Consider the following 22,487-nt stretch of genomic DNA (forward strand, 5'->3'; position numbering starts at 1 on the left):
GCAGCCCCTCCAGCCCAGCAGGCAGTCACAGCCCCCCATACTGGCAGCGCCGCTGCCACAGCTGCAGGGTCTACCTCGGTTTCCCCAGCGGGCACAGCAGCGGCTCCAGCCCCAGCTTCAGCTACAGGCAGCGTGGCTGAGCCCAGTGACTAACCTGTGCCGGTAGCAGTCGCCCCTGTAAAACTAAAGAAAGACGCAAAGAGAGCAGATCGCTCTGGGAGGGATGATGATGAGCCAGGGTCATCACGGGAGATAGAGACAGAGATCATCACCCGGTCCCTGTCCCTGGGCGAGCTGCGGGACATGCGGAAAGATTTCAGCCGCCACCCTGGCGAGCACATTGCCACCTGGCTGCTGCGGTGCTGGGATAACGGGGCCAGCAGCTTGGAATTAGAGGGCAAGGAAGCCAAGCAGCTGGGATCCCTGGCCAGGGATGGGGGCATTGACAAGGCCGTTGGGAAAAAGGAACAAATCCTCAGCCTCTGGAGGAGACTTCTGTCAGGCGTGAGGGAGAGGTACCCCTTCAGTGACGATTATGTATGCTACCCTGGCAAGTGGACCAATATGGAAAGGGGTATTCAGTACTTGAGGGAATTAGCTGTGCGGGAGCTGGTTTACTGTGACACAGACGATGAGCAGGTACCCACAGACCCAGATGAACTCCAGTGCTCACAATCCATGTGGAGGAAGTTTGTGTGGAGCGCACCCTCCTTGCATGCTAACTCACTGGCAGTTGTAAACTGGAAAGGTAAAGACGCACCAACAGTGGATGAGGTGGCTGTCAGACTCCGCCAATATGAGGAAAGTCTCTCTTCCTCCCTTGTCTCAGCCGTGGAGAAACTGGTCAAGCGACTAGACAGGAATATGTCCTACTCCCCACCTGTACGGGCCAGTGTCTCAGCTATTAGGGGCAGGCGTTTCTCTGCTCAGGAGAGGGAATACAGAGGCTATACACCCCGGGGCACCCTGTGGTTCTACCTGCGTGACCAAGGAGAGGACATGAGGAAGTGGGATGGAAAACCCACCTCAAGTCTAGAGGCCCGAGTACGTGAGTTGCGAGGTAAAACAATCACCAAAAGGGATTCTGTTAGGAAAAGTGCCGCTCCAGTTTCCAGAAGCCAGCTCTCCAGACCAGGTAGACAGTTTGACCTTGATTCCGATCCTCTGGAGGGGACCTCCAAGTCATTTTTACAGCAGGTGAGCAGCAAATTCTCTGACGAGGATTAGAGGGGCCCTGCCTCCAGCCAGGTGGAGGAAAGGGACAACCGTGTTTATTGGACGGTGTGGATTCGGTGGCCTGGCACGTCAGATCCACAAGAGTATAAAGCTCTAGTGGACACTGGTGCACAGTGTACTTTAATGCCATCAGAGTTCAAAGGGTCAGAGTCCATTTGCATTTCTGGGGTGACAGGGGGGTCCCAAGAGCTGAGTCTACTGGAGGCTGAAGTGAGCCTCACTGGGCAGGACTGGCAGAAGCACCCCATTGTAACTGGTCCCGAGGCTCCGTGCATCCTTGGGATAGACTATCTTAGGAGAGGCTATTTCAAGGACCCAAAGTGGTATCGGTGGGCTTTTGGCATAGCTGCTGTGGAGACGGAAGAAATTAAACAGCTGTCGATTTTGCCTGGTCTCTCAGAGGATCCTTCCGTTGTGGGGTTGCTGAGGGTTGAAGAATAACAGGTACCCATCGCAACCACAATGGTGCACCGGCGACAGTATCGTACCAACCGAGACTCCCTTCTCCCCATTCATCAGCTGATCCGCCAGCTGGAGAGTCAAGGAGTGATCACCAAAACTCGCTCACCCTTTAATAGTCCCATATGGCCAGTGAGAAAATCTACTGGAGAGTGGAGACTGACAATAGACTACCGTGGCCTGAATGAAGTCACACCACCGCTGAGTGCTGCCGTGCCAGACATGCTAGAACTTCAATATCAGCTGGAGTCAAAGGCAGCCAAGTGGTATGCGACAACTGACATCGCTGATGCATTCTTCTCCATCCCTTTGGCAGCAGAGTGCAGGCCACAGTTTGCTTTCACCTGGAGGGGCATCCAGTACACCTGGAACCGACTGCCCCAGGGGTGGAAACACAGTCCCACCATTTGCAATGGACTAATCCAGACTGCACTGGAAAAGGGTAAAGCCCCAGAACATCTGCAGTACATTGACGACATCATTATATGGGGCGACACAGCGGAGGAGGTTTTTGAGAAAGGGGAGAAAATAGTTCAAATCCTTCTGAAAGCCGGTTTCGCCATTAAGCGAAGTAAAGTCAAGGGACCTGCGCAAGAGATCCAGTTTTTGGGGATAAAATGTCAGGATGGGCGCCGTCAAATCCCAATGGATGTCATCAACAAAATAGCAGCTATGTCTCCACCAACCAGCAAAAAGGAAGCACAGGCTTTCCTGGGTGTTGTGGGTTTTTGGAGGATGCACATCCCAAATTACAGCCAAATTGTGAGTCCTCTGTATCACGTGACCCGGAAGAAGAATGATTTTGAATGGGGCCCTGAGCAACGACAGGCATTTGAACAGATTAAACGGGAGATAGTACATGCCGCAGCCCTTGGTCCAGTCCGATCAGAGCAAGATTTTAAAAACGTGCTCTACACTGCAGCCGGGGAGAATGGCCCAACCTGGAGTCTCTGGCAGAAAGCACCAGGGGAGACTCGAGGTCGACTCCTGGGGTTTTGGAGCCGGCGATACATAGGATCCGAGGCCCGCTATACTCCCACTGAAAAAGACATTCTGGCAGCATATGAAGGCGTTCGAGGTGCTTCAGAAGTGGTGGGCACTGAAGCACAGCTCCTCCTAGTACCACGGTTGCCGGTCCTGGGCTGGATGTTCAAAGAGAGGGTCCCCTCTACGCTTCATGCCACTGATGCTACGTGGAGTAAGTGGGTCGATCTGATCACCCAGCACGCCCGAATGGGAAATCCCAGTCACCCAGGAATTCTGGAGGTAATCATGGACTGGCCAGAAGGCAAAGATTTTGGAGCATCGCCAGAGGAGGAGGTGACACGTGCTGAAGAGGCCCCACTGTATAACCAGCTGCCAGAAGATGAGAAACAGTATGCCCTGTTCTTGGATGGGTCCTGTCGCATTGTGGGGAAGCAGCGGAGGTGGAAGGCTGCTGTATGGAGCCCTACACGACAAGTCGCGGAAACTGCCGAGGGAGAAGGTGAGTCCAGCCAGTTTGCAGAGGTGAAAGCCATCCAGTTGGCTTTAGACATTGCCAGTCGAGAGAAGTGGCCAGTGCTCTATCTTTCCACCGACTCCTGAACGGTGGCCAATGCCTTGTGGGGGTGGCTGCAGCAATGGAAGAAGAACAACTGTCAGCGCAGAGGCAAACCTATCTGGGCTGCCCCATTGTGGCAAGATATTGCTGCCCGGCTAGAGCAGTTGGCTATAAAAGTCCGTCACGTGGACGCTCACATCCCTAAGAGTCTGGCCACTGAGGAACATCAAAACAACCACCAGGTAGATCAGGCTGCTAAGATTGAAGTGGCTCAGGTGGATCTGGACTGGCAACATAAGGGTGAACTGTTTATAGCTCGGTGGGCCCATGACACCTCGGGCCACCAAGGAAGAGACGCGACATACCGATGGGCTCGTGACCGAGGGGTGGACTTGGCCATGGATACGATCGCACAGGTTATCCATGAATGTGAAACATGTGCTGCAATCAAGCAAGCCAAGCAGGTAAAGCCTCAGTGGTATGGAAGACGATGGCTAAAATATAAATATGGGGAGGCTTGGCAGATTGACTACATCACACTGCCACAAACCTGCCAAGGCAAGCGCTATATGCTCACAATGGTGGAGGCCACCACCGGATGGCTGGAAACCTACCCTGTGCCCCATGCCACTGCCCGGAATACCATCCTGGGCCTTGAAAAACAAGTCCTGTGGTGACATGGCACCCCCAAAAGAATTGAGTCAGAAAACGGGACTCATTTTCGTAACAGCCTCATAGACACCTGGGCCAAAGAACACGGTATTGAGTGGGTGTATCACATCCCCTACCATGCACCAGCCTCTGGAAAGATCAAACGGTACAACGGGCTGCTAAAAAACCTATCTGAGGGCAATGGGGGGTGGGACTTTCAAAAATTGGGATCCCCATTTAGCAAAGGTCACCTGGTTGGTTAACAGCCGGGGATCCACCAACCAGCCTGGTCCTGCCCAGTCAAAACCTCAGCGCCCCGTAGAAGGAGATAAAGTCCCTGTAGTGCACATGCGGAACATGTTAGGGAAGACGGTTTGGGTTAGTCCTGCCTCGGACGAAGGCAAGCCCGTCCGCGGGATTCTTTATGCTCAAGGTCCTGGGTGTACCTGGTGGGTAATGCGGAAGGATGGGGAAGTCCGATGTGTACCTCATGGGGATTTGATTACAGGCGAGAATAGTCCATAAATAAATTGTATAAAGTTAATTGTTAAATAACCCTGTCACTGTCTGTCATCACTGTTATAATTGTTATATTTTGTACCAGTAGTAGCATAGTAAGAATCATCCAGATTAAAGAAGGATGGACTTTTTCGATGAAAACCTAGCAGAGCACAGCGATGATGGAACTGGACCTGGTTTTCAACAACTGGCATCCAGCAACTTCATCAAGATCAACATCTCCTGCAGACTGTGGGCACGGGCCGCACCAGATACATCAGCCGTGAGCTCCGGATGCAGCAAGTGACCGACCATCACCACACATCACCCCTCCTGCCACGGAAGACCATTACGACAGATGGAGCCCAAAGTCATGGATTAAATGAACTCAATGGACACTTTAGAGTGATGATCCATAGACTAAGGGAATGATATCTGGGAGACAGGAGAAGTGGTGGTGATCAACTGGACAATGGGGGACCTGGGCATGACGTAGACGGTATGGAATAAGGGGTGGATAATGTCCTGGGTTTGGCCAGAACAGGGTTAATTTTCACCGGACTCCAGGAAGGGGCACAGCCGGGGGGTGGGGGCTGACCCCACCTGGTCAAACAGAGCCCGGTATTCCATACCCTGTGACGTCACGCTGGGTTCCGGTAGGGGGGGCGGGGCGGCGGGAAGGCACTCGCGGCTTGGGGGGACGCAGCGCCGGTCCTGTTTCGGGAGAGCGGCTGTCTGGGTTGTACGGTTCGTTGTTGTGTTTTCTCCTTATTTGTATCGTTGTTGTTCCTGTTTTCCCTCTGTTTGCTGTTCTGTTAAACTGCCCTTATCCCGACCCACCTGTTTCTGCCTCTTTCTTTTCATTCTCCTCCGCACGCTGGCGGGTGGAGGGGCGGCTGCGTGGCGCTTTTGTTGCCGGCGGCAGCCGAAACCAAAACAGTTTTTCAGCAATTTAAGTCACAGATATGATCTGTAATGGGACAGATGACACTAACTGCATCTGACCATCCTAATATACTCCAGATGTTTATCTTTGGAAATATTGTTAGCTTGCAGTAGACTTTGTGCAAAGGTAGCAAGAGGAAGAGAAGTCTGTCTTTGAATTTTAAAGCTTTCTTTGCATGTGTCATTTTGTGTCCTTCTGTCTACGTGACTCGCAGCACTACACTGCACGTTCTGCGGAGCCCCTGATCTGCTAGTGACATTCACGGCTAGCTGGGTGGTGGTGGAAGGGTGCCAGTTCTCGCAGTGCGATTTCAGTAAGGAATTTCAAACTAGTTAGACTTCCCTAAAATCCAGAAACTCATTTACCAGTTCAGGAAGAGGTGGTGGTGTTGCCTTGTCCTGCCAGTGCTGAGTGCTGTATGTCCTGGGTTCGGCCAGAACAGGGTTAATTTTCACCGGACTCCAGGAAGGGGCACAGCCGGGGGGTGGGGGCTGACCCCACCTGGCCAAACAGAGCCCGGTGTTCCATACCCTGTGACGTCACACTGGGTTCCGGTGGGGGGGGCGGCTCGGCGAGAACCCTCTCGCGGCTCGGGAGTGTGCGGCGCCGGTGCGGTCCGAGAGAGCGGGTCTGTTTTTTCTCGTGTTTTCTCCTTATCTGTATCGTTGTTGTTCCTGTTTCCCTCTGTTTGCTGTTCTGTTAAACTGCCCTTATCCCGACCCGCCGGTTTTCTGCCTGTTTTCTTTCCATTCTCCTCCGCACCGCAGCGGGGGGGAGGGGGGGCCGCGTGGCGCTTTTGTTGCCGGCGGCAGCTGAAACCAAAGCACTGTAGCTGTCACAAGAAGATGTGCAGATGTTGCAAACCTGCCTGACAATAAGAAAAGCAACTGTTTTGCTACCGTTTTCCTTTAGAACAGCGTCTTTCCCAGGCAGGCGTTTGACCTGTTCGTGGAATAACAACTGCCACTAGAAGTGGGCCGCATGGGAAGAGCATGCTGTTCTCCTGGAAGTCAGAAGACTGGCTTCCGTTCCTGCGTGTTGCTGATTTGCTTTATGACCTGCGAGTCCTCTCCCGCTATGTTTGCTTTACTTGTTTTCTCGATGGCGATCTGTTCAGCAGAGGAAATGCCTTTTACTTCTGTGCAAGATCTGGGCTCAAGTTGCTTGGGGGGGAAATTGCAGCTGGTTGAGAAGTCAGTCACTAATTTTTGCTAACCAAATTGTAGCTGAGATAAATTTGCCTGAAAAGTACTTTCCTTTATTGGAAAGGACTCTATAGCTTTACACGCAATGAATTTAAAACCATGTAGAAACTTCAAAGTGCTTATGCCAGCTGAGCTTTTTGTCTTTTAAATGTGTTTGAAGCTGCTTCAGAGCAGAAGCTTTTGCTGCTCTAGGGAAAAAGCTTTAATTCTAGATACTGCATCAATTTACCAGCGACTGTCAGACTTTCCTTGACCTGTCTCTGTAACGTAGTTTGTAATGGAGAGATCCTTCAGTTAATTGATGGAATAACCTTGTACCTCCAGCCTGAGGCTATTGCTAAGGACGGTTTTCTTGCTTGGATGCGCTGTTTGCCGTAGCCCCTGGCTGGAGTTGATACAGCATTTGAATTCAGGCTGGTAAGTTTTGTTTCTACTGGTAGTGGAATTGAGACTGAAATAAAGCAGGTGAAATTACGACCTTACTGAAGTCATTAGCAAAGCTGCCATTGACTGAAGTAAGGCTAGGATCTCTGCCAAGGGTTTTGGTTGTTAAATTTATGGTAACATATTAATTGAGTTGTATTAAAATAAGGTTTTGAAAAAGTTAATCTTTAGCTTCGTGATACAATCTCCATTCCATAAATATTGTACATAGTGTTACTAAAAGTTTACCTTTTTTGGACAGGATGATAGAGGTAGATTTTAATTTATTTTTATAATCTGTGTGTTTGCACTCCTAGGAAAGAACTAAAGTACGCAGATGTCATTATTTCTGTAAATGAAAAGGACTTAATCCTAAATCTTCTAATTCTTTTATAGTATATGGCAGCAGAGCTATCTAACACTCTGTCCTGCAGGAAATATTTGGCATACTTGTAAGCTCCAGGGAGAGGAGAACTAGGATGATAACATCCATTAGCGTTGCTTTTGAATGAGAACTTGCATAAAGATTTTCTCGAGGAAAAAAAAAAATCACTATTAGATTTAAAGGCTTTTTAGCAAAAGGAATGTATTGCAAGCTTTCGACCTTCCTGTGCTGTATGAAGCTTTACTGGTGCGTATGCCAGAAAATCCTGTTGATTACTGGACTCTTCCAATGTGTGCTGCCCTTCTAGAAAGTCGACATCTGGACTGTATTTATTCTACTATTTTCTCGTCACTGGATGTGTCAGAGTAGATTTTCCTCCTTTAAATTTTGATAAACTTTGTTTCTATGATTTGGCAGAAAAGATTTTGTGCAATTTTAAAGGCACGACTAATAATGCGTTCCCAAGCTCTGATGACAGTTAGAACAAACGGTATTGTTTTAAAACGTAAATGGATATTTTGCTGTACTACTCTTCTTGCTTCTCTTATCTGCTAGAATAGTTTTAGCATTAAGCATATTTTAATACACATCTAGAAACAGGCAAGACTGCTTTTATTATATTATTATATTGCTTGAAGTCATGAATTATGTTAATGTAAACACTGTAGTAAAAAGGAGACTGTATTGGCACCTGAGGTCTTTTATTCCTGCTTGTCAGTCTTCACATTTGTCTTGTATGTGGAGACTCTGGACTGGGTAGAAATGGGATTGTTCATTAAGAGTCGAAGTGTGTTCTTCCACTTGTAGCGGTCCCAAAGTACACCCAGTTTGTGTTGCACATCGATGGTATCTTGGCTAAAAGGAAACCGAGTTATCCATTAGCTAATTTTCAGAGTAATCTTCTTTGTAACCAGCTCTTCAAGTAATACCTTCCAAGTTTTCCCATGCAATGAGTAAAGCTAGCATAGTCAACAAGTTTCAAGGAACTACTCTCTCAATCACTGGAAAGTTTTGACTAATTGAGCACAGTGATTTTTAATCTCTGGTATTCTGTATTATTTTTCAGTGATGTTTGTCTTATGAGGAACAATGGAACAAAATGGTTTTGGACAGGTTGATGTAGTTGCTTCTGAGAATTCGGGAGCGTGCGGCGCCGGTGCGGTCCGAGAGAGCGGGTCTGTTTTATTGATGTATGCCATCAATAAAATCAGGTGCCTTGATTAACCCTCTAGTATTGCAGGTCACAACTTGGTAACTGAGGCTGTGATAAATATCCCATAGCTTGTCTGCAGAATCAACTTTTTTTTTTAGTGTTTTCAGTTAAAAGTTTTCTCCTGCAAAACCTAGGGACTGATACTGTTCTGTCAGGTCAAACAGATAAGCTGTTTCACCTGAAGTTTGTACCTAGCTCTTGTAGGCTACTTTTCCGTGATGGGTTTGCTAAGCTGCTGTGAGTGCACTTCCTCAGTCTCCATTGCTGCTTGCTCATGGGTGGAGGAGTGCACATATGGCCACCTCATAGCAAGAGGTCACCTCTGCTAGCGCAGCTGTCCCATGGGCTTTCCGTCATTTGAGAGGGTTGGAAGGTAAGAAGAAATGAGATTGTTTTAGAGTCCATTCTCTTTGAACATCTGGGGTGATATCCTTTCTGGGGTGATATCCTTTCTGGGGTGATATCCTTTCTGTATATGCAAAGTTAAAATTTCAAGTGCTATATTGTCTCATTTTTGCAGAGGTTAAGTGTAATGTGAGGATAGGGATGCTTCTAAGCTGCCTATCTGATCAAGAAGTGCAGGTCTGAAGGTACTAAATACCCAAGTGAATGCAGACTAGCTGCAAAACTGACGTATGCAGCATGGTGGAGGAAGGTGAAGACTGTAAGAATGTGCTTAAACTCCCCCTGCTAAATTAACATTGCTGTTCTGAGTATCTTAGCTGAGAAATATGCAAGCATGCAAAATGTACACTTGTCATTCTTAAAGTAGTTGGTTTCCAACCTTTAATTTCTGAAGGACTGTTGAATGACGGAACTACTTTGACTTTTTCCACACAAATCCCTCTAATGAAATGCGTTTCTGCTTCACACCCATCAGAGTTGCTAGTGGCAGTCACTGTCTCGCTTGAAATAGGATCTTTCTCCAGTAATCTACTGTCAGTTAATCAGGGCTAAGTGAGACCTGGTAATCCCATTGATGTGCCTGGACTTATCTGAAGACAAGACCTAATTTTTATTTTTTTAAAAAGAGCTGTAGTAACATCATTTGTAATTATAGTGATATGAACTTGGTCACGCTTCCTGCCTACAATATCGTGTATGTAAACACTACAATAAATTCTGTCTAAACACGTTCTGCTTTAACTCTACCTCTGTCTTAAGAAGTAAATGTGCATTTGCTGTCTTTATTTATCTCTGTACTGTACCACTCTGCACTAATAAATTCATTTCTTAATGAATTCATGTAGCCGTGTGGCCAGAAATATATTTTTTAACTAGCTAAGAGTCTGTGATAAGCAGTGCAAAGAATCTGTTTCTTTAAAATATGTTTTACTGTACTTTGAAACTGGCTTCTAAAGATACTGAATGTTTCCATCAACTTGGTAATACTCATAACCAGCTCCTGGTATATACAATATATTAAAATGATGCTAAATATAAAAGTGTGTGTGCATAATGATTTTAAGAAAACTAATATATATGTCTCTGCACTCTGAATAAATCTGTCTCTGGACTTGTGATCAAGGCAGAGGACAGGGCTGTTTCTTGTTACTTAAGGTAACACAGGAATTCAGGCACATAGCAAAAAGCTTTTAATCACACTAATGTGATGCATTGTATCAACATCTTAATGCTAAGATGATCTTTAGGATGAAGAAAGTATTTTAAACAAACACCATGTAGTTCCCTGCAACATCGGTGCTTTTTGTTCTAGACAGTGAAGGTCTGTTGTGTAGTCAAAGCCGTAAATGGAATGAAATGAGGTTGCTTTAAACAAAGGTTTCATAAGTTGTTGAAAATCAGTTTTGAGGAAAATGTCTGAAATGTTTTGCAGAGGTGAATCTGGTGCTGGGAAGACTGAAAACCCGAAGAAGGTTATTCAACACCTTGCTCGTGTTGGTTCCTCCCATAAAGGAAGAAAGGACCATAATATTCCCGTAAGTTGGGATATTTTGTCATTTGTTTATTGTTCTTTTTGAAAACCACCATCTTTGCATTTAAAAAAAAACATAACTTTTTTATTAAAGATAAGCTGGAATGTAATCCACATAATTTTCTCAACCGTTATTTTCTCTTTAGTAGGGGCTGAAATGAGCAGTTCCATTAAAATTTCCAGTTGATGTTAGCTGTTTAACTTCTCTTCTGAAATTAAAGGCTTTATGCAACCATTGTAACTAGGAATGGTATCAAAGCTTTCTGATGCAGTGTATGCCAGTTTTCCACAAATTTAATTAACTTGGGCAAGTCTTAGTGAATTTGGTTCCCTCAGATGCAGTTTTCAGTACTATATTTGTGAACAAGCTTTCTGTTCTTTCAAAAATTATCTTGTAGATAAGAAAAATCATCAAGCTTCAAAACTGCTGTAGACTTGATATGTCTACAAGCGAGCAGCTAATAAAAAGCTCTAGTTTTAGTACATTACAGACAAAAGCATATGCACTTATGTCAGAGTCTTGGGTTTTTTGGTAACTTGTCACTAACTGATTTATGTTGAACTTTCTTCAGATTTACTGCTAGACTTCAAAATTCACAATGAGTTTTTATCAATATTTTGCTTTACAAGATATGAATGGGTTTGAATATCTGTTATGAGCACTTGGATCTCTTTGCAGTGGAATATTAATTCAACTTGCTAGAAGAAAGTGGCTTGCTATATTCGATACTGGCGTATGTGGTTGGAAGTTTTCAAACTATATCAGACTCAGAAGCATCAGCTTCTGTAATTTCTAGTGTATAACACTTAATATTAAGATATTCTGGAATGTGTCAAGACTCAAACTCCTAGAAAACCAGGAGAGGACTTTTGACCAGTCTGTGAAGGAAAAAAAGCAAGAATTTGAAGTTGGAGAGAGGGAAAGATTGCTCTGCAGATAGATTTGGAGGCCTTAGGAGGATGCTGTGACTGGAGTGTCGGCAGCATTAGCATTGTCATGTGCTAGGGGAATACATGGCTCTGCAGAATGCTATTTAGAAAGTCATCCTTCAGAACTTGTTTTCTGTGTGGGTTTTGATTTATAAATATTCTTGGATTTATGGCTGTGCAGCCTTGAACAAAACTAGTGTTTTTAAAATTTCTACAGGAGTATAATTGCCTACAACTTTTTTTGGGGGAAGGGAATTATGCAGAGAATGGAACTGCACAGAGTTTGTATACCAAGTACTTCTAAACACACTATTGACAGCTTGGAATGCACCAGGTTGAAGAGACTTCTGTGAGCCTCTTGTCGAGCCTCCTTTCAAAATATGCTTCCCTTTAAAGCTGAGTTTTGAAAACCTTGTGTGATGAAGATTATACAACCTTTCTGCAAAACTTTTCCTGTGCTTAACCACTTAAACAGTCAAAAATAGGGGTTTAAAAAGTACTCCTTGTTTGTTTGGCTGTGTTTCCATAAGCACTTTGTGCCAGTACCTGTGCTAAAAGTAGTCCCCTTTTTGAGTTTTGTCATCGTAACAATTCCTGTGGCCACTCACTGGGCTTGGAGACTGCAGGCTCAAACTACTGTTCTGAAAGTCATAGAATCATAGAATGGTTTGGGTTGGAAAGGGCCTTAAAGATCATCTGGTTCCAACCCCCCTGCCATCAGCAGGGACATCTTCCACCAGACCAGGTTGCTCACAGCTCCATCCAACCTGGCCTTGAACCCTGCCAGGGAGGGGGCAGCCACAGCTTCTCTGGGCAACCTGGACCAGTGTTTCATCACCCTCATGGGGAAGAAATGAAGTCCATCTGGCTTTAGATGAAACAAGTTTCCTCTGTTTGTTGCGTGGATGCATAACTGATATGAAGTGAAGGCACAGAAAAAAGCTGGGGTGGAAGATGTTGATGAAGGGAAGGATGAGTTGCTCAGTCTAATGCAGTGCTGGCTAATTCTGTTTAAGTTGCTGGTTGAACTGGAATCTTATTCTCTACTTAGCAGCGTGATCAAATGGGACAGGAGTTTAAGATGGTGGGTGTAATCAGCTGCTTCGTGAGCCATCGAAGACTGTCACGATGAAGACTGGAAAAGTTTTTATTCTTTGTAAAACATAGTTCAGACACAGTAAAAAGAATAGGGTAGTGTCCTGAATAGAAGTTTGATACTTTGATTGTGCGCTTCATTCAATGCACTGCTATAGTAAGCACTGAATTAAGTATATGTTTATGAAAAATGCAAAATGTTCACGTAACCTAAACCGTTTTGAAAACACAAATGAGTCTCGCTTCTGTAACAATTAATTTTTATTTATATACTGCAGATGAAGAATGTCTAATCTACACACCTAACACTCAAAAGTTAGGAAGTGTCAGAATTGGTTATATTTAAGCAGCCCTAACTTGTTCCTGTTCACATATACATTAGAAAACTGTAGAGGGCTGGTGGTGATCCGTAGTATCCATCTGTACAGCCTTTGCACTGACCTGTGCACAAAGATGATGCTAAACAGGCTTGTTAAATAGACAGCAAGTCATGGATTTACTTTTATCCATCCTGTAACGAATAATTATCAGTGCTATGCATATTACTGAGACTTCTGAAAGTTGCATGGATTTTTTTTTATGAACAATTTGTATGCTGATGAATGAATAATTATCTTCCCGACACCATTCTGAAGTGTAGGGTTAACTTTGTCTCTTTTGCCTGAGAGGCAAACCTTTACAGGGTGCTGTAGAAGTATTACAAACAAACGCAGCCCCCAGTTTGACACCTCAGGCCATGGCCAGAGTAACAGTAATGGTCTGCCATGCCACAAATGCTCACCATGTACGTTCTCCAGCGGCACTGGCTGTGAAATGCTTGGCTTACGCAAGGAGCATCACATAGGAGCTCTACTCATCCCTTCAACAGCCTTCTTGTGTCTGGCATTCAGCTGTTTGTCTGTGACACTTTTCTTTCCCAGCCGCCCTGTTTCATCACAGCTGGTGGCTGTGTGCCTGCAGAGGAGTCCTGCGTAGCCCTTGGCACGTCATCCCCAGGCACAGGGGTCCTGTGGGGAACGGAGCCAGTAACACAGTGTAACCACGGAGGGTGGAATTACAGCGCCGAACAGCCTGAATACTAACGTTTCCTAGTTTTTGAGTGTTTGAATCTGTAGCCACACTGTCTCATTTCTGTTTAATCACAAAGAATGTTAAAGGTATTGTCTTGGGCACAGTGCTAGGAAGCGTGGGTGGGTGGTGGTGGTAAAAAGGTAGAAGAGAAGCTTTAGTGCTTGTGGGACTTGGCAGAGCTAGGTGAGACTAGGGTAGTCCCTTAAATTAGGAATTGAGTCTGGGCTTTCTAGAGCCAGGTGATGGAGAGCAGGGAGAAGCGCACGGCAGTGAGTTATGAACAGGCTCATCTATAGATTGAAGGTGGAATGAAAGTGAGCCTGAATCCTTGTCTGCAGTGTGCTTGGTTGAGCATCAGAACTAACACGTGTACAGTTCTAGTTGATGCGTAGCAAGGGAGAAAAGATGGAAGATATCTGTTGTAAATAACTGGAAGCTTTAGCTTCACATCCAACACATCTGCGCTCTAATGAATTTGGGGGGAGTGGGGTGGTAGTGTTAAGAACTTTACCAGTAAATCTGCAAATTTTATCTGCACCAGGCATATTGTGGTTTATTCGGTTGTTAACCAGGTCATACATGGACCAGCTTTCTAAAGGCAACCATTGTGCTTTAGCCTGGGCATCTCAGACCAAAGGTGACCCACACTGGTGTCTGTTGGTCTGGTCAGCTATCCCATGCTCCTAGGCCAGCATAGGAGCCTCTCTTGCCTTTGCTCTCAATTATTCCTCTGTAGACTCAGGTGGTGTGGAGAAAAGGTTATTTAGAATGAAAGGGTGAGGAAGAGAACAAGGACAGGTAACTGGTGAGTGGAGGGGGGGGCTCATGTGTCCAGAGAGGGTTTTTGACAGATTAAGCAAGGAGGGTAGGGAGTAAACAGAGTCTTCTAAACTACTTGGCTTTGTGGCTCATCACTCCTGTGTGCACTAAGTGGCATGGGAAAGAGAGAAAAGAATGAAATCGTGTTAATGCATGTGTTAGAGCTGCTTTAATAAGGTTAAGTAATGAGTCCTAATTCTGACTCTTGGGCTCTGCTTTAGTTTAGAAACTTTGTGTTTTTGAATGGGGAGGGAAGTCAGTGCAAAATGTAGAAATAACTAAAAAAAAGTTTGCATACACAGCTTTCCAAAAGAAGGAAAAGTGCTGGTTGTCACTCACTGCCTGGGGGCTGCCATGAACTTGCAGGTTCTCCAGGCTGCGTGAGGTTAAGGGGGTACTCTAAGCTGGACTGTGGCCATACCTGGACCCTATTCATGGTCAGATACCTGAAATGGGCAGGTGTGTTCCATCGTGGTAGTGTGCGAAGTAAAGTTCTATAAATAACTGCATCCATCTACCACCGCTGTATCCAGTTCTAGGCATTCTGGTACTGTGTACCTCTGGTTCAGGTGAATGGAATTAGACTTTTGTTCACTTCCCTGCTCCTCAAAGCCTTCACATCCCAAACCCACTCTTATTGTCACTAAAATTCAGGTTTCTAGGTGGTGCCGTTTTAAGCTTCAGAAATAGAAGCATAGAATCACTTAAACTTGAAAAGACCTTTAAGGTCATCGAGTTCAACCATAACATAATTACTGGTACTTGCAGGTTAATGATGGCTTTCAGTGACTGCATTTGCCTTTGTAGCTGAAATACTAAATTGTTTAATCTGTTTTATGAATTTCAGAAGAAATATAATTGGCTTTGAAGTACAGGATCATGGGTAGGCTCATTCAGACTGAAGCTCCCCTTGGTGAGGATTTCCCGGATGAGCTTTAACTGCCCTAATTGAAACACAGAAGTTAAGTGTGTGTCTGATTATGTTCCGTTCTGTTTCTAAGTGAGGACAGAGATGGACACCCTGAGGAAGCAGTCTATCCTGTCTGAAGATAAGCAAAAGAAATGCCTCTTATGTTCCCAGGTGTACCTATCCTTCTCCAGTGATTTCGGAAGGAGCGGTAGCTTCATACTGAAACATCTAACCTTATTTTTAGATCCTGAGTTGTTTTCTGAGCAGGTATAATGCAGCTTTGCAAAATTCACATCACTTAGCTGAGTAAACTAAACCTTTGCTAGCTGCTTTACAGAACTCTGTCAAAACCTGTTATTCTTCACTAAAACAGTGCTAGTTGCTAGTTATTTAAATTAGTAAACATAAACGGAAGAAGTGTGCATCTGTCTTGGTGTGAAAATTTCTTGTGGTCTGAGTTTCACCACCACGTTTTCTCCCTAGGCTCTCTGGTGTGAAGCTCAAGATTGTTACATTTGCTGACTGAGACAAGGGAATAGGGGAACTGAAAATTTCTGCGTTTCTGCAGAAACTGCAAATTTGGATTTTGGGGATTTTTTTGTTTTGCTTTATTACACTCATGTTCCATTTACCCTTCTTTCTGGCAAAAGTTAAAGGTATTCCAGTTTTTTAAGACTTTGTTTCTCATGTGGACGGTAATTCTTGAAAGAAAGCTTCTGTCTCGATTGTAGGATTGCCTTTCTTAAGTACTTGAAGTACAGGGCAAAAACAAAGCCACAGGCTCTGTAAGTATTGCTTTCCTCTTGGTTCTTTCATAACCTTTTTGATTTTTGAAAAATAGTGATGATCTTATCCATACAAAAACACCTTGCAGTGACTAAGGCTGTCGAGACAGTTACTTGGTGTTGTGGGTTTATTTTTGTTGTTGTTTGTCAAAACTGTGGAAAGCAGGGCTGCCGGAGGCCTGGCCAGTCTGACTAATTCAAGTCTTGCTTGTCTTGCAAGCCCCCCTTTCTGTTTGTTGGAGGACCAAAATTCCAAATTTCTGAAGGTGAGACCAGTATGCGTGGTGGAGATTCTGCTCTTAAGTGATGGTAGTACCAAGTGATAGCTCTCAAAGCATTTCAGGCTGCTGTTGCGTTATCTATAGAGTTTGCGCCTGAAGACTTGTGGGGTTTGACCAAGTGGAAGCTGAGACACTGAGAGCTTTAAAAGGGAGATATTTGCCATGCATTCTTTCCAATTCCATGGGTCTTCCAAACCTAAGAGCTGGAAACAGTGTTTATCATAGCTACTGTTGTTCATTGCAAACAGAGTTCCAAAAGTGTAAAACAAAGGCTGTGCTAAAACCAGACCTCCTGTGTGTTCAATTCCAAGTCTCGCTTTCTTGGAAAACAAGTGTTCATGTCTCTGTACGGTTCCAGTTGATCCGTAGTATTGACAGGTCAGTCACTTGAAATGAAATCTGTATTATATCTGGTGTATGAGACCTCTGTATGGATTTTGTATATTCAGTTATTTGTGTTGCTTAGAGACTATTGTTGTGGAGTCTCCTTCTCTGGAGATATTCAAGACCTGCCTAGACGTGGTCCTGTGCAGCCTGGTCTGGGTGACCCTGCTTCGGCAGGGTTGTTGGACTGGGTGACCCACAGAGGTCCCTTCTAACCCCTACAATGCTGTGATTCTGTGATTCAAATTCTATTGTAGAAGTTATTCTTTCTCCCCTTTCTCATGGCTAGGAAAAGAAGCTGATGGAGGATCCAATTGCTGAATGTACTTCTCAGCTGGCTGAAGAAGAAGAAAAGGCCAAAAACTTGGCCAAACTCAAGAACAAACAGGAAATGATGATCACTGATTTGGAAGGTTTGTTCTTGCTACATTTGCCTGTTAACAGGTTGTACATCATGCGAGAAAGGAGTGGATCACTTATTACAGTGTATGCAGTATCTGGTCCAGTCTGCTAAGTGTAACCTTATATGTAGATACCTTAATAGCTGTTGCTTTTATCTAAATCTTGAAAGAATAATTTATTGCTTGCAAGCCTTGTTGCATTTGGCTGCTCAGTCTTTCTCGTGTTTAATTTGTTAGCTTTTCATTTTTGAGAATCCATTTTATTTAATGATACACTCCAGAAATTCATGTTGTTGCATGCATCCCTTAGTAACAAGGTAAAACATCTGTCTCTTGGGAAGGCGCTACACTTTTCTATAATAACACATTAGAACAACATATTTCTGGAAAAATATTAGTAGGCATTCCTTAGTCTTCTAATATTTTTTGAATAAGCAAATCCGAATTGTTCTGCCTTTCTTGATGCTTTGTTTATCTAAAATGGTTCAATTTCTTTGGCCATTTATTTCTGATTGTTTTGCCTGTGTTGTCACGACTGAATTAGCCCTATATGTAACCTTTCATGATGTTATGGTGGGTTTTTTAATTACTTATGGTTGTAAATAGGTATTGTGCAACATTAATAAACTGCCAAGCCAAAGTTGCAAAATATAAGGCAATGTTGCTATCTGCCCTAATTTGGAAATATTTTTTTCACTTACTGTTATGGGTTGTCTTGCTACATATTTTAATACTGATGCGCTTATGGAAAAATACCAAAGTTTAGTCTTATCTGTGTAGGAAGGTATTGAAGTAATAGGAATAATAGATGATTGATGTACCTTTTATTTAAAAAGCCTATTCAAAGGACTTTAATATGGGCATAAGTAAGCTGTACTCATTGGAAAATAATGCTTGAGTAGTTGTGTACTTAAATTGGGACTAGTGTTTCTGAAGATACTTGACAGATGTGGTTGGTTATGGTGCTGTTCCCAGAGTGATGACCTTAGAAATGGAAATTAAAGCTTAAATATAAGGCATGCAACTGCTTGGCTAGTAAAGCACAGTAAAATGATACTCTTTGAGACAATTCAAGAAGCCATGAAGGTCACTCTGCTAGCGTCTTGACACAGGTAAGTACTGAAATTTGGGGGGGGGGGGCAACAAAAACCCACAAAACCCAAAAAAAACCCCACTAATTCAGTTTACTGTGAGTTTTCCCCATTGCGAAATTGTGTCTTATGACACTCTTCTGTCACCTGCCAGAAATATAATGTAAAAACAGAGAAAAGTGCTATTTTTTTTTTTGAATGAGGAGCTGTTTAGAGAAAAACAATGTTACTTTAGATTGTCTGGAAAATCCCAAATACCCCTCGGTAGCTCTAAGATATGATTCTTGAATATGGCTCCATGTAGAAGATGTCCTGATCTTGTAGCAGGCTTAGGAGGGGTGTGAGAAACCCCTGCACTGAGAACCCACAAAGTATTGAACAAGTCTAATAACTTACATTTATTCTAATAGATGTTGAATTGTGCTAATGCTATGCTAAGCAAAACCTTCCTGTGACTTCAATATATTACATACCTGGTCATTAGCTAACTGTAGACAATGCAGCCAATAACTATCTTAATCAGACCACAGGCAGATCATCTAAATGTATTTTATTGCTAGGGCACTGATAACTGGATGGTTTTCACAAAGAAATACCTTAGGGCAGGAGTATCTTGGCTACACAAGGAAATTACTGGAGGCTATCAGGGTTGCAAAGTCTTGCTAAATATCAATGGGATGTGAGTTAGTGGTACAGATACTTGCAAAAATTGTTTATCCAAGTTTTCTTTAAGTTACACTATTTTCCAGTAGACCTTTTGGAGTCTAGCCTAGCCCTTCCACAACTATGCAAGCCATAATTTTTTCCAGTCTGTAGTTCTTCATTTTTGAATCCTGATGTCTGCGATCACCTGGCCGAGCAGCTCAAACTGCTCTTCTGTTAGATTCTATTCCTTATTTTTCTGTCAACATGTGATTATGTTTGTTACCTTACTTCAAATTTTTTTCTCCAGTCATTGACTTTTTCTTGACTTTCTATCTGAATCATGCAGTTCTACTTTGCTATTTCATCTTTCCCAGTCACCCTTCCAGCTGCAGTCTGGAGAAAGAATTGACACAGTGTATATTAAACTTCCCACCCTTCTTGCTGTCCCATTGCCCTGCCCCTGAACCTTCTGAGGATAACAACAGGAAAAAATTGCTTATAAATGTAATCCTTTACTTCCATAGAGTGCTTAAAAAAGGAGGAGAAGACAAAAAAAAGGGGAAGACAAAAAAAAAGGAGAAGACAAAAAAAGGAGGAGAAGACATCTCGCAACAAGGCGGAAAAGCAGAAAAGAGATTTAAGTGAAGAGCTGGAGGCTTTAAAAACTGAACAAGAAGATACCTTGGATACCACTGCAGCACAGCAAGAGCTGAGGTAGGATCATGTGTCTGTATAAGCAGGCACCATTAAAATTCACCTTGAATTTACAAAAGACTAAAATGTTGATTTTTGATAACTATTGATGCTTCCTCTAGGACAAAGCGAGAGCAGGAGGTGGCTGAACTGAAGAAAGCAATTGAAGAGGAAACCAAAAACCATGAAGCACAGATCCAGGAAATCAGGCAGAGGCATGCTACTGCCCTGGAAGAGCTCTCTGAACAACTGGAAGAGGCCAAAAGGGTGAGCAGAAAATTAATTACAGAAATACATTTTTCAGCTTCAGGACTTTTATAAGTAACATAAGTGGCGTGGTCACTTCCAGTGATTGTCCTCTGTACATACTTAACTACTGCAGTTGAATCAAATATATCCTGCTGGTTTGAACATATAGCAACTTTTCAGATAGATGCCAAGACTATCTAAAAGTGTTTGTTAGACCTGGAAACAGTGCACCTAGAGATAAATTGATGTAGTACTTTTGTCGGAATTCTCGAGCAGCCTATGTGCTTATTTGGTGAAAAGCAGTTCTCTGCCTAAGCGAACTGCGGAATGGTTGCAAATAAGGTAATTGTCATGTCAACACTCACAAATAACAAACTGTGAGTACGGGTAGCGTAAAAGTTCTTCCAGCCACTCTTCACTTTATGCTTGTACCGTGACCTCCAGTGCTAGATATCTGTGGAGTATCTTGCTGATTTGCAGAGTTATATTGTGTCTCTGGTAACCCCTGCCAGAGCAGAGGAAGCGGCACACCTGGACAACGTGGTTCCTACCAGTGCAGCTTCAGTGTCTTTGTTCAGAAGTAGAATTAATCCAACACTGCCAAAAAAAAAAAAAAGTATCTCTAGCTTGTAAAATTTTATTTCTAGTCATTCACAGATATAGGTGTGGACAGTTCATATACTGTAGTAATATTTTTGTGTAGGAATATTTCAGAAGCCTCCTTAGTTTAAAATACTACGTGAGAAATATAGTAGTTAAACCTGATGGAAATTATAGTTTATTCACCTGAAAATCTTACGTGTTTCCTGTGGTCCTTATTCATTAAATATTCTCAATAAGAGCATAAAAAGACAGAAAAATACCCTACAATCTTAAACAAAGGTCCTGTGATAAGATTGTCAGTTCTGGCAATATAGTAAGAATGGCACTTAAACATCCCTTATGGCAATTACTACCTTTTTAAAAAGGTTTTTGACAAATGTCAGCGCAGTGGTGAAAAGTGCTTTATTATGCACCTCCAGGCTGCTATGCCTACTAAAATCAGGGCAGCTGTAGCTGATATCTTTCCTTTTATTTCTGTGAGATGAGCCATGCTGATCTGTTAATGGGCACATTCCTTCCTGCTCAGTGCTACTCACATGGTCCTTTCACAGCACTGACATCCCAGATCTTACTGAATTCATAGAAATATCTTCTGGTCCTCGCTGTTACCTGTGATATCTGAGAGTGGATTAACTTGCATTACCTTAATTTTTTTGGCTAACATATGCAAAATGTTACACAGCAGGATTTTAAATGCTCCCTACTTACAACTTGCTGAGCAGTTGTTTTATCTTTGAGCTTATAATCCTGATTTGCTGGACTGAATATTTTTAGCAGAAAACTTTATTGATATGTAAAAAAGTGTTGAAGTTCTTCCCTTTTGTTTTTCCTAGTTCAAAGCAAATCTTGAACAAAACAAGCAAGGCCTAGAGTCCGACAACAAGGAGTTGGCCTGTGAAGTGAAGGTACTGCAGCAGGTTGAGGCAGAGTCTGAACATGAGAGGAAGAAGCTCGATGCTCAGGTGCAAGAGCTAACTGCTAGGGTCACAGAAGGAGAAAGACTGAGGGTGGAGCTGGTGGAGAAAGCTAACAAGCTGCAGGTAAGGCTGTATGGAATTCCTAAACTGCTGAACTATACACAAGAAAGTAAAAGCTTTAACCATATACAGAAGTGGCTAGGAGGAATGACTATCAAAGATGCAGCTAGGTCTACAGGAACGGGGACTGTAGTTGATGTGGGAGGCGATCTCAGTCATGTACTCGTGTACTTGAGGGGCTTGAAAGTGGTGACACACCTCAGATAGCTGGAGAGCCATGACATGAATCCTGAACTTTTTGGACTATGTAAGAATCACAGTGGCTTTGAAGTACATGGCTTCCCATTTTGGAGACCAAATCCTGTAGGAGGCTCTGCTGACAGCTGGCCTACAGGTTTTTGGCTTGGATGTGGAGTTGAGTAGAGTGGGCTGAGCTCATTTGTAGGCTTGAGCAAAAATGTACTGATTGATGATGGCCACACGTTTCCTTTTGTGCTTCAAAAGGAACTTGACAGATAGGGATTGCAAGTAAAGGGCTGTTCCTCTGCGAAATGGAGAAAATAGACAAAATGCAGTCAGAGCTGACTTCTTAGCCACAGCAAAGAGTATTATGAGTAAATCAAGCTAAAGTGCTTGAAAAAGGGAATGGCCCCATTCTTTTTGGGGGAAGCGTTTTGGCAGTCTCTCACTGTATATACAAGTAGCATAGCCTAAAATAGCAAGAATTGGCACCTGGCATTGACCTTTTCTCTTGCAGTGATGCTTTAAACCCAGCTGCCACCCTGATAATCCTTGAATTAATGGCACTGTAAAATACACGGTCCTATAAAATACATGATCCTATAATGAAAAATAGCTTTAAATATGACTGTAGATTTTGGAATGACATGCTCTGCTAAATACCATGGCTAACTCTTATTATGTTCTGTCTTAAGTTCAGGACTGACACGTTTCTAACCAAACTTCAGTATTCTTAGCTTGTTGTACCTGGGATGTGTTGTTGTCTTGCCTTCCACGGAATTTGTGGAGGTTTTGTGTTCCGTGTCAGATGTAGGCTT

The 22,487-nt window shown here is 43.5% G+C and overlaps 1 protein-coding gene across 1 annotated transcript in view; it reads left to right on the forward strand.

Annotated features, from left to right (window-relative positions):
• The window catches only part of LOC142363989 (myosin heavy chain, embryonic smooth muscle isoform-like), a 51,960-nt gene that overhangs the window by 17,320 nt on the left and 12,153 nt on the right, over positions 1 to 22,487 (forward strand). The window contains exons 2-6 of the mRNA XM_075441913.1: positions 16,326 to 16,371; positions 17,060 to 17,183; positions 19,432 to 19,621; positions 19,723 to 19,867; positions 21,286 to 21,492. Of these exons, the coding sequence (XP_075298028.1) occupies positions 16,326 to 16,371; positions 17,060 to 17,183; positions 19,432 to 19,621; positions 19,723 to 19,867; positions 21,286 to 21,492 (712 nt within the window). The remainder of the gene's footprint in view (positions 1 to 16,325; positions 16,372 to 17,059; positions 17,184 to 19,431; positions 19,622 to 19,722; positions 19,868 to 21,285; positions 21,493 to 22,487) is intronic.

This window comes from Opisthocomus hoazin, chromosome 23 (genome assembly GCF_030867145.1).
Source record: "Opisthocomus hoazin isolate bOpiHoa1 chromosome 23, bOpiHoa1.hap1, whole genome shotgun sequence".
NCBI classification, from domain to species: Eukaryota; Metazoa; Chordata; class Aves; order Opisthocomiformes; family Opisthocomidae; genus Opisthocomus; species Opisthocomus hoazin.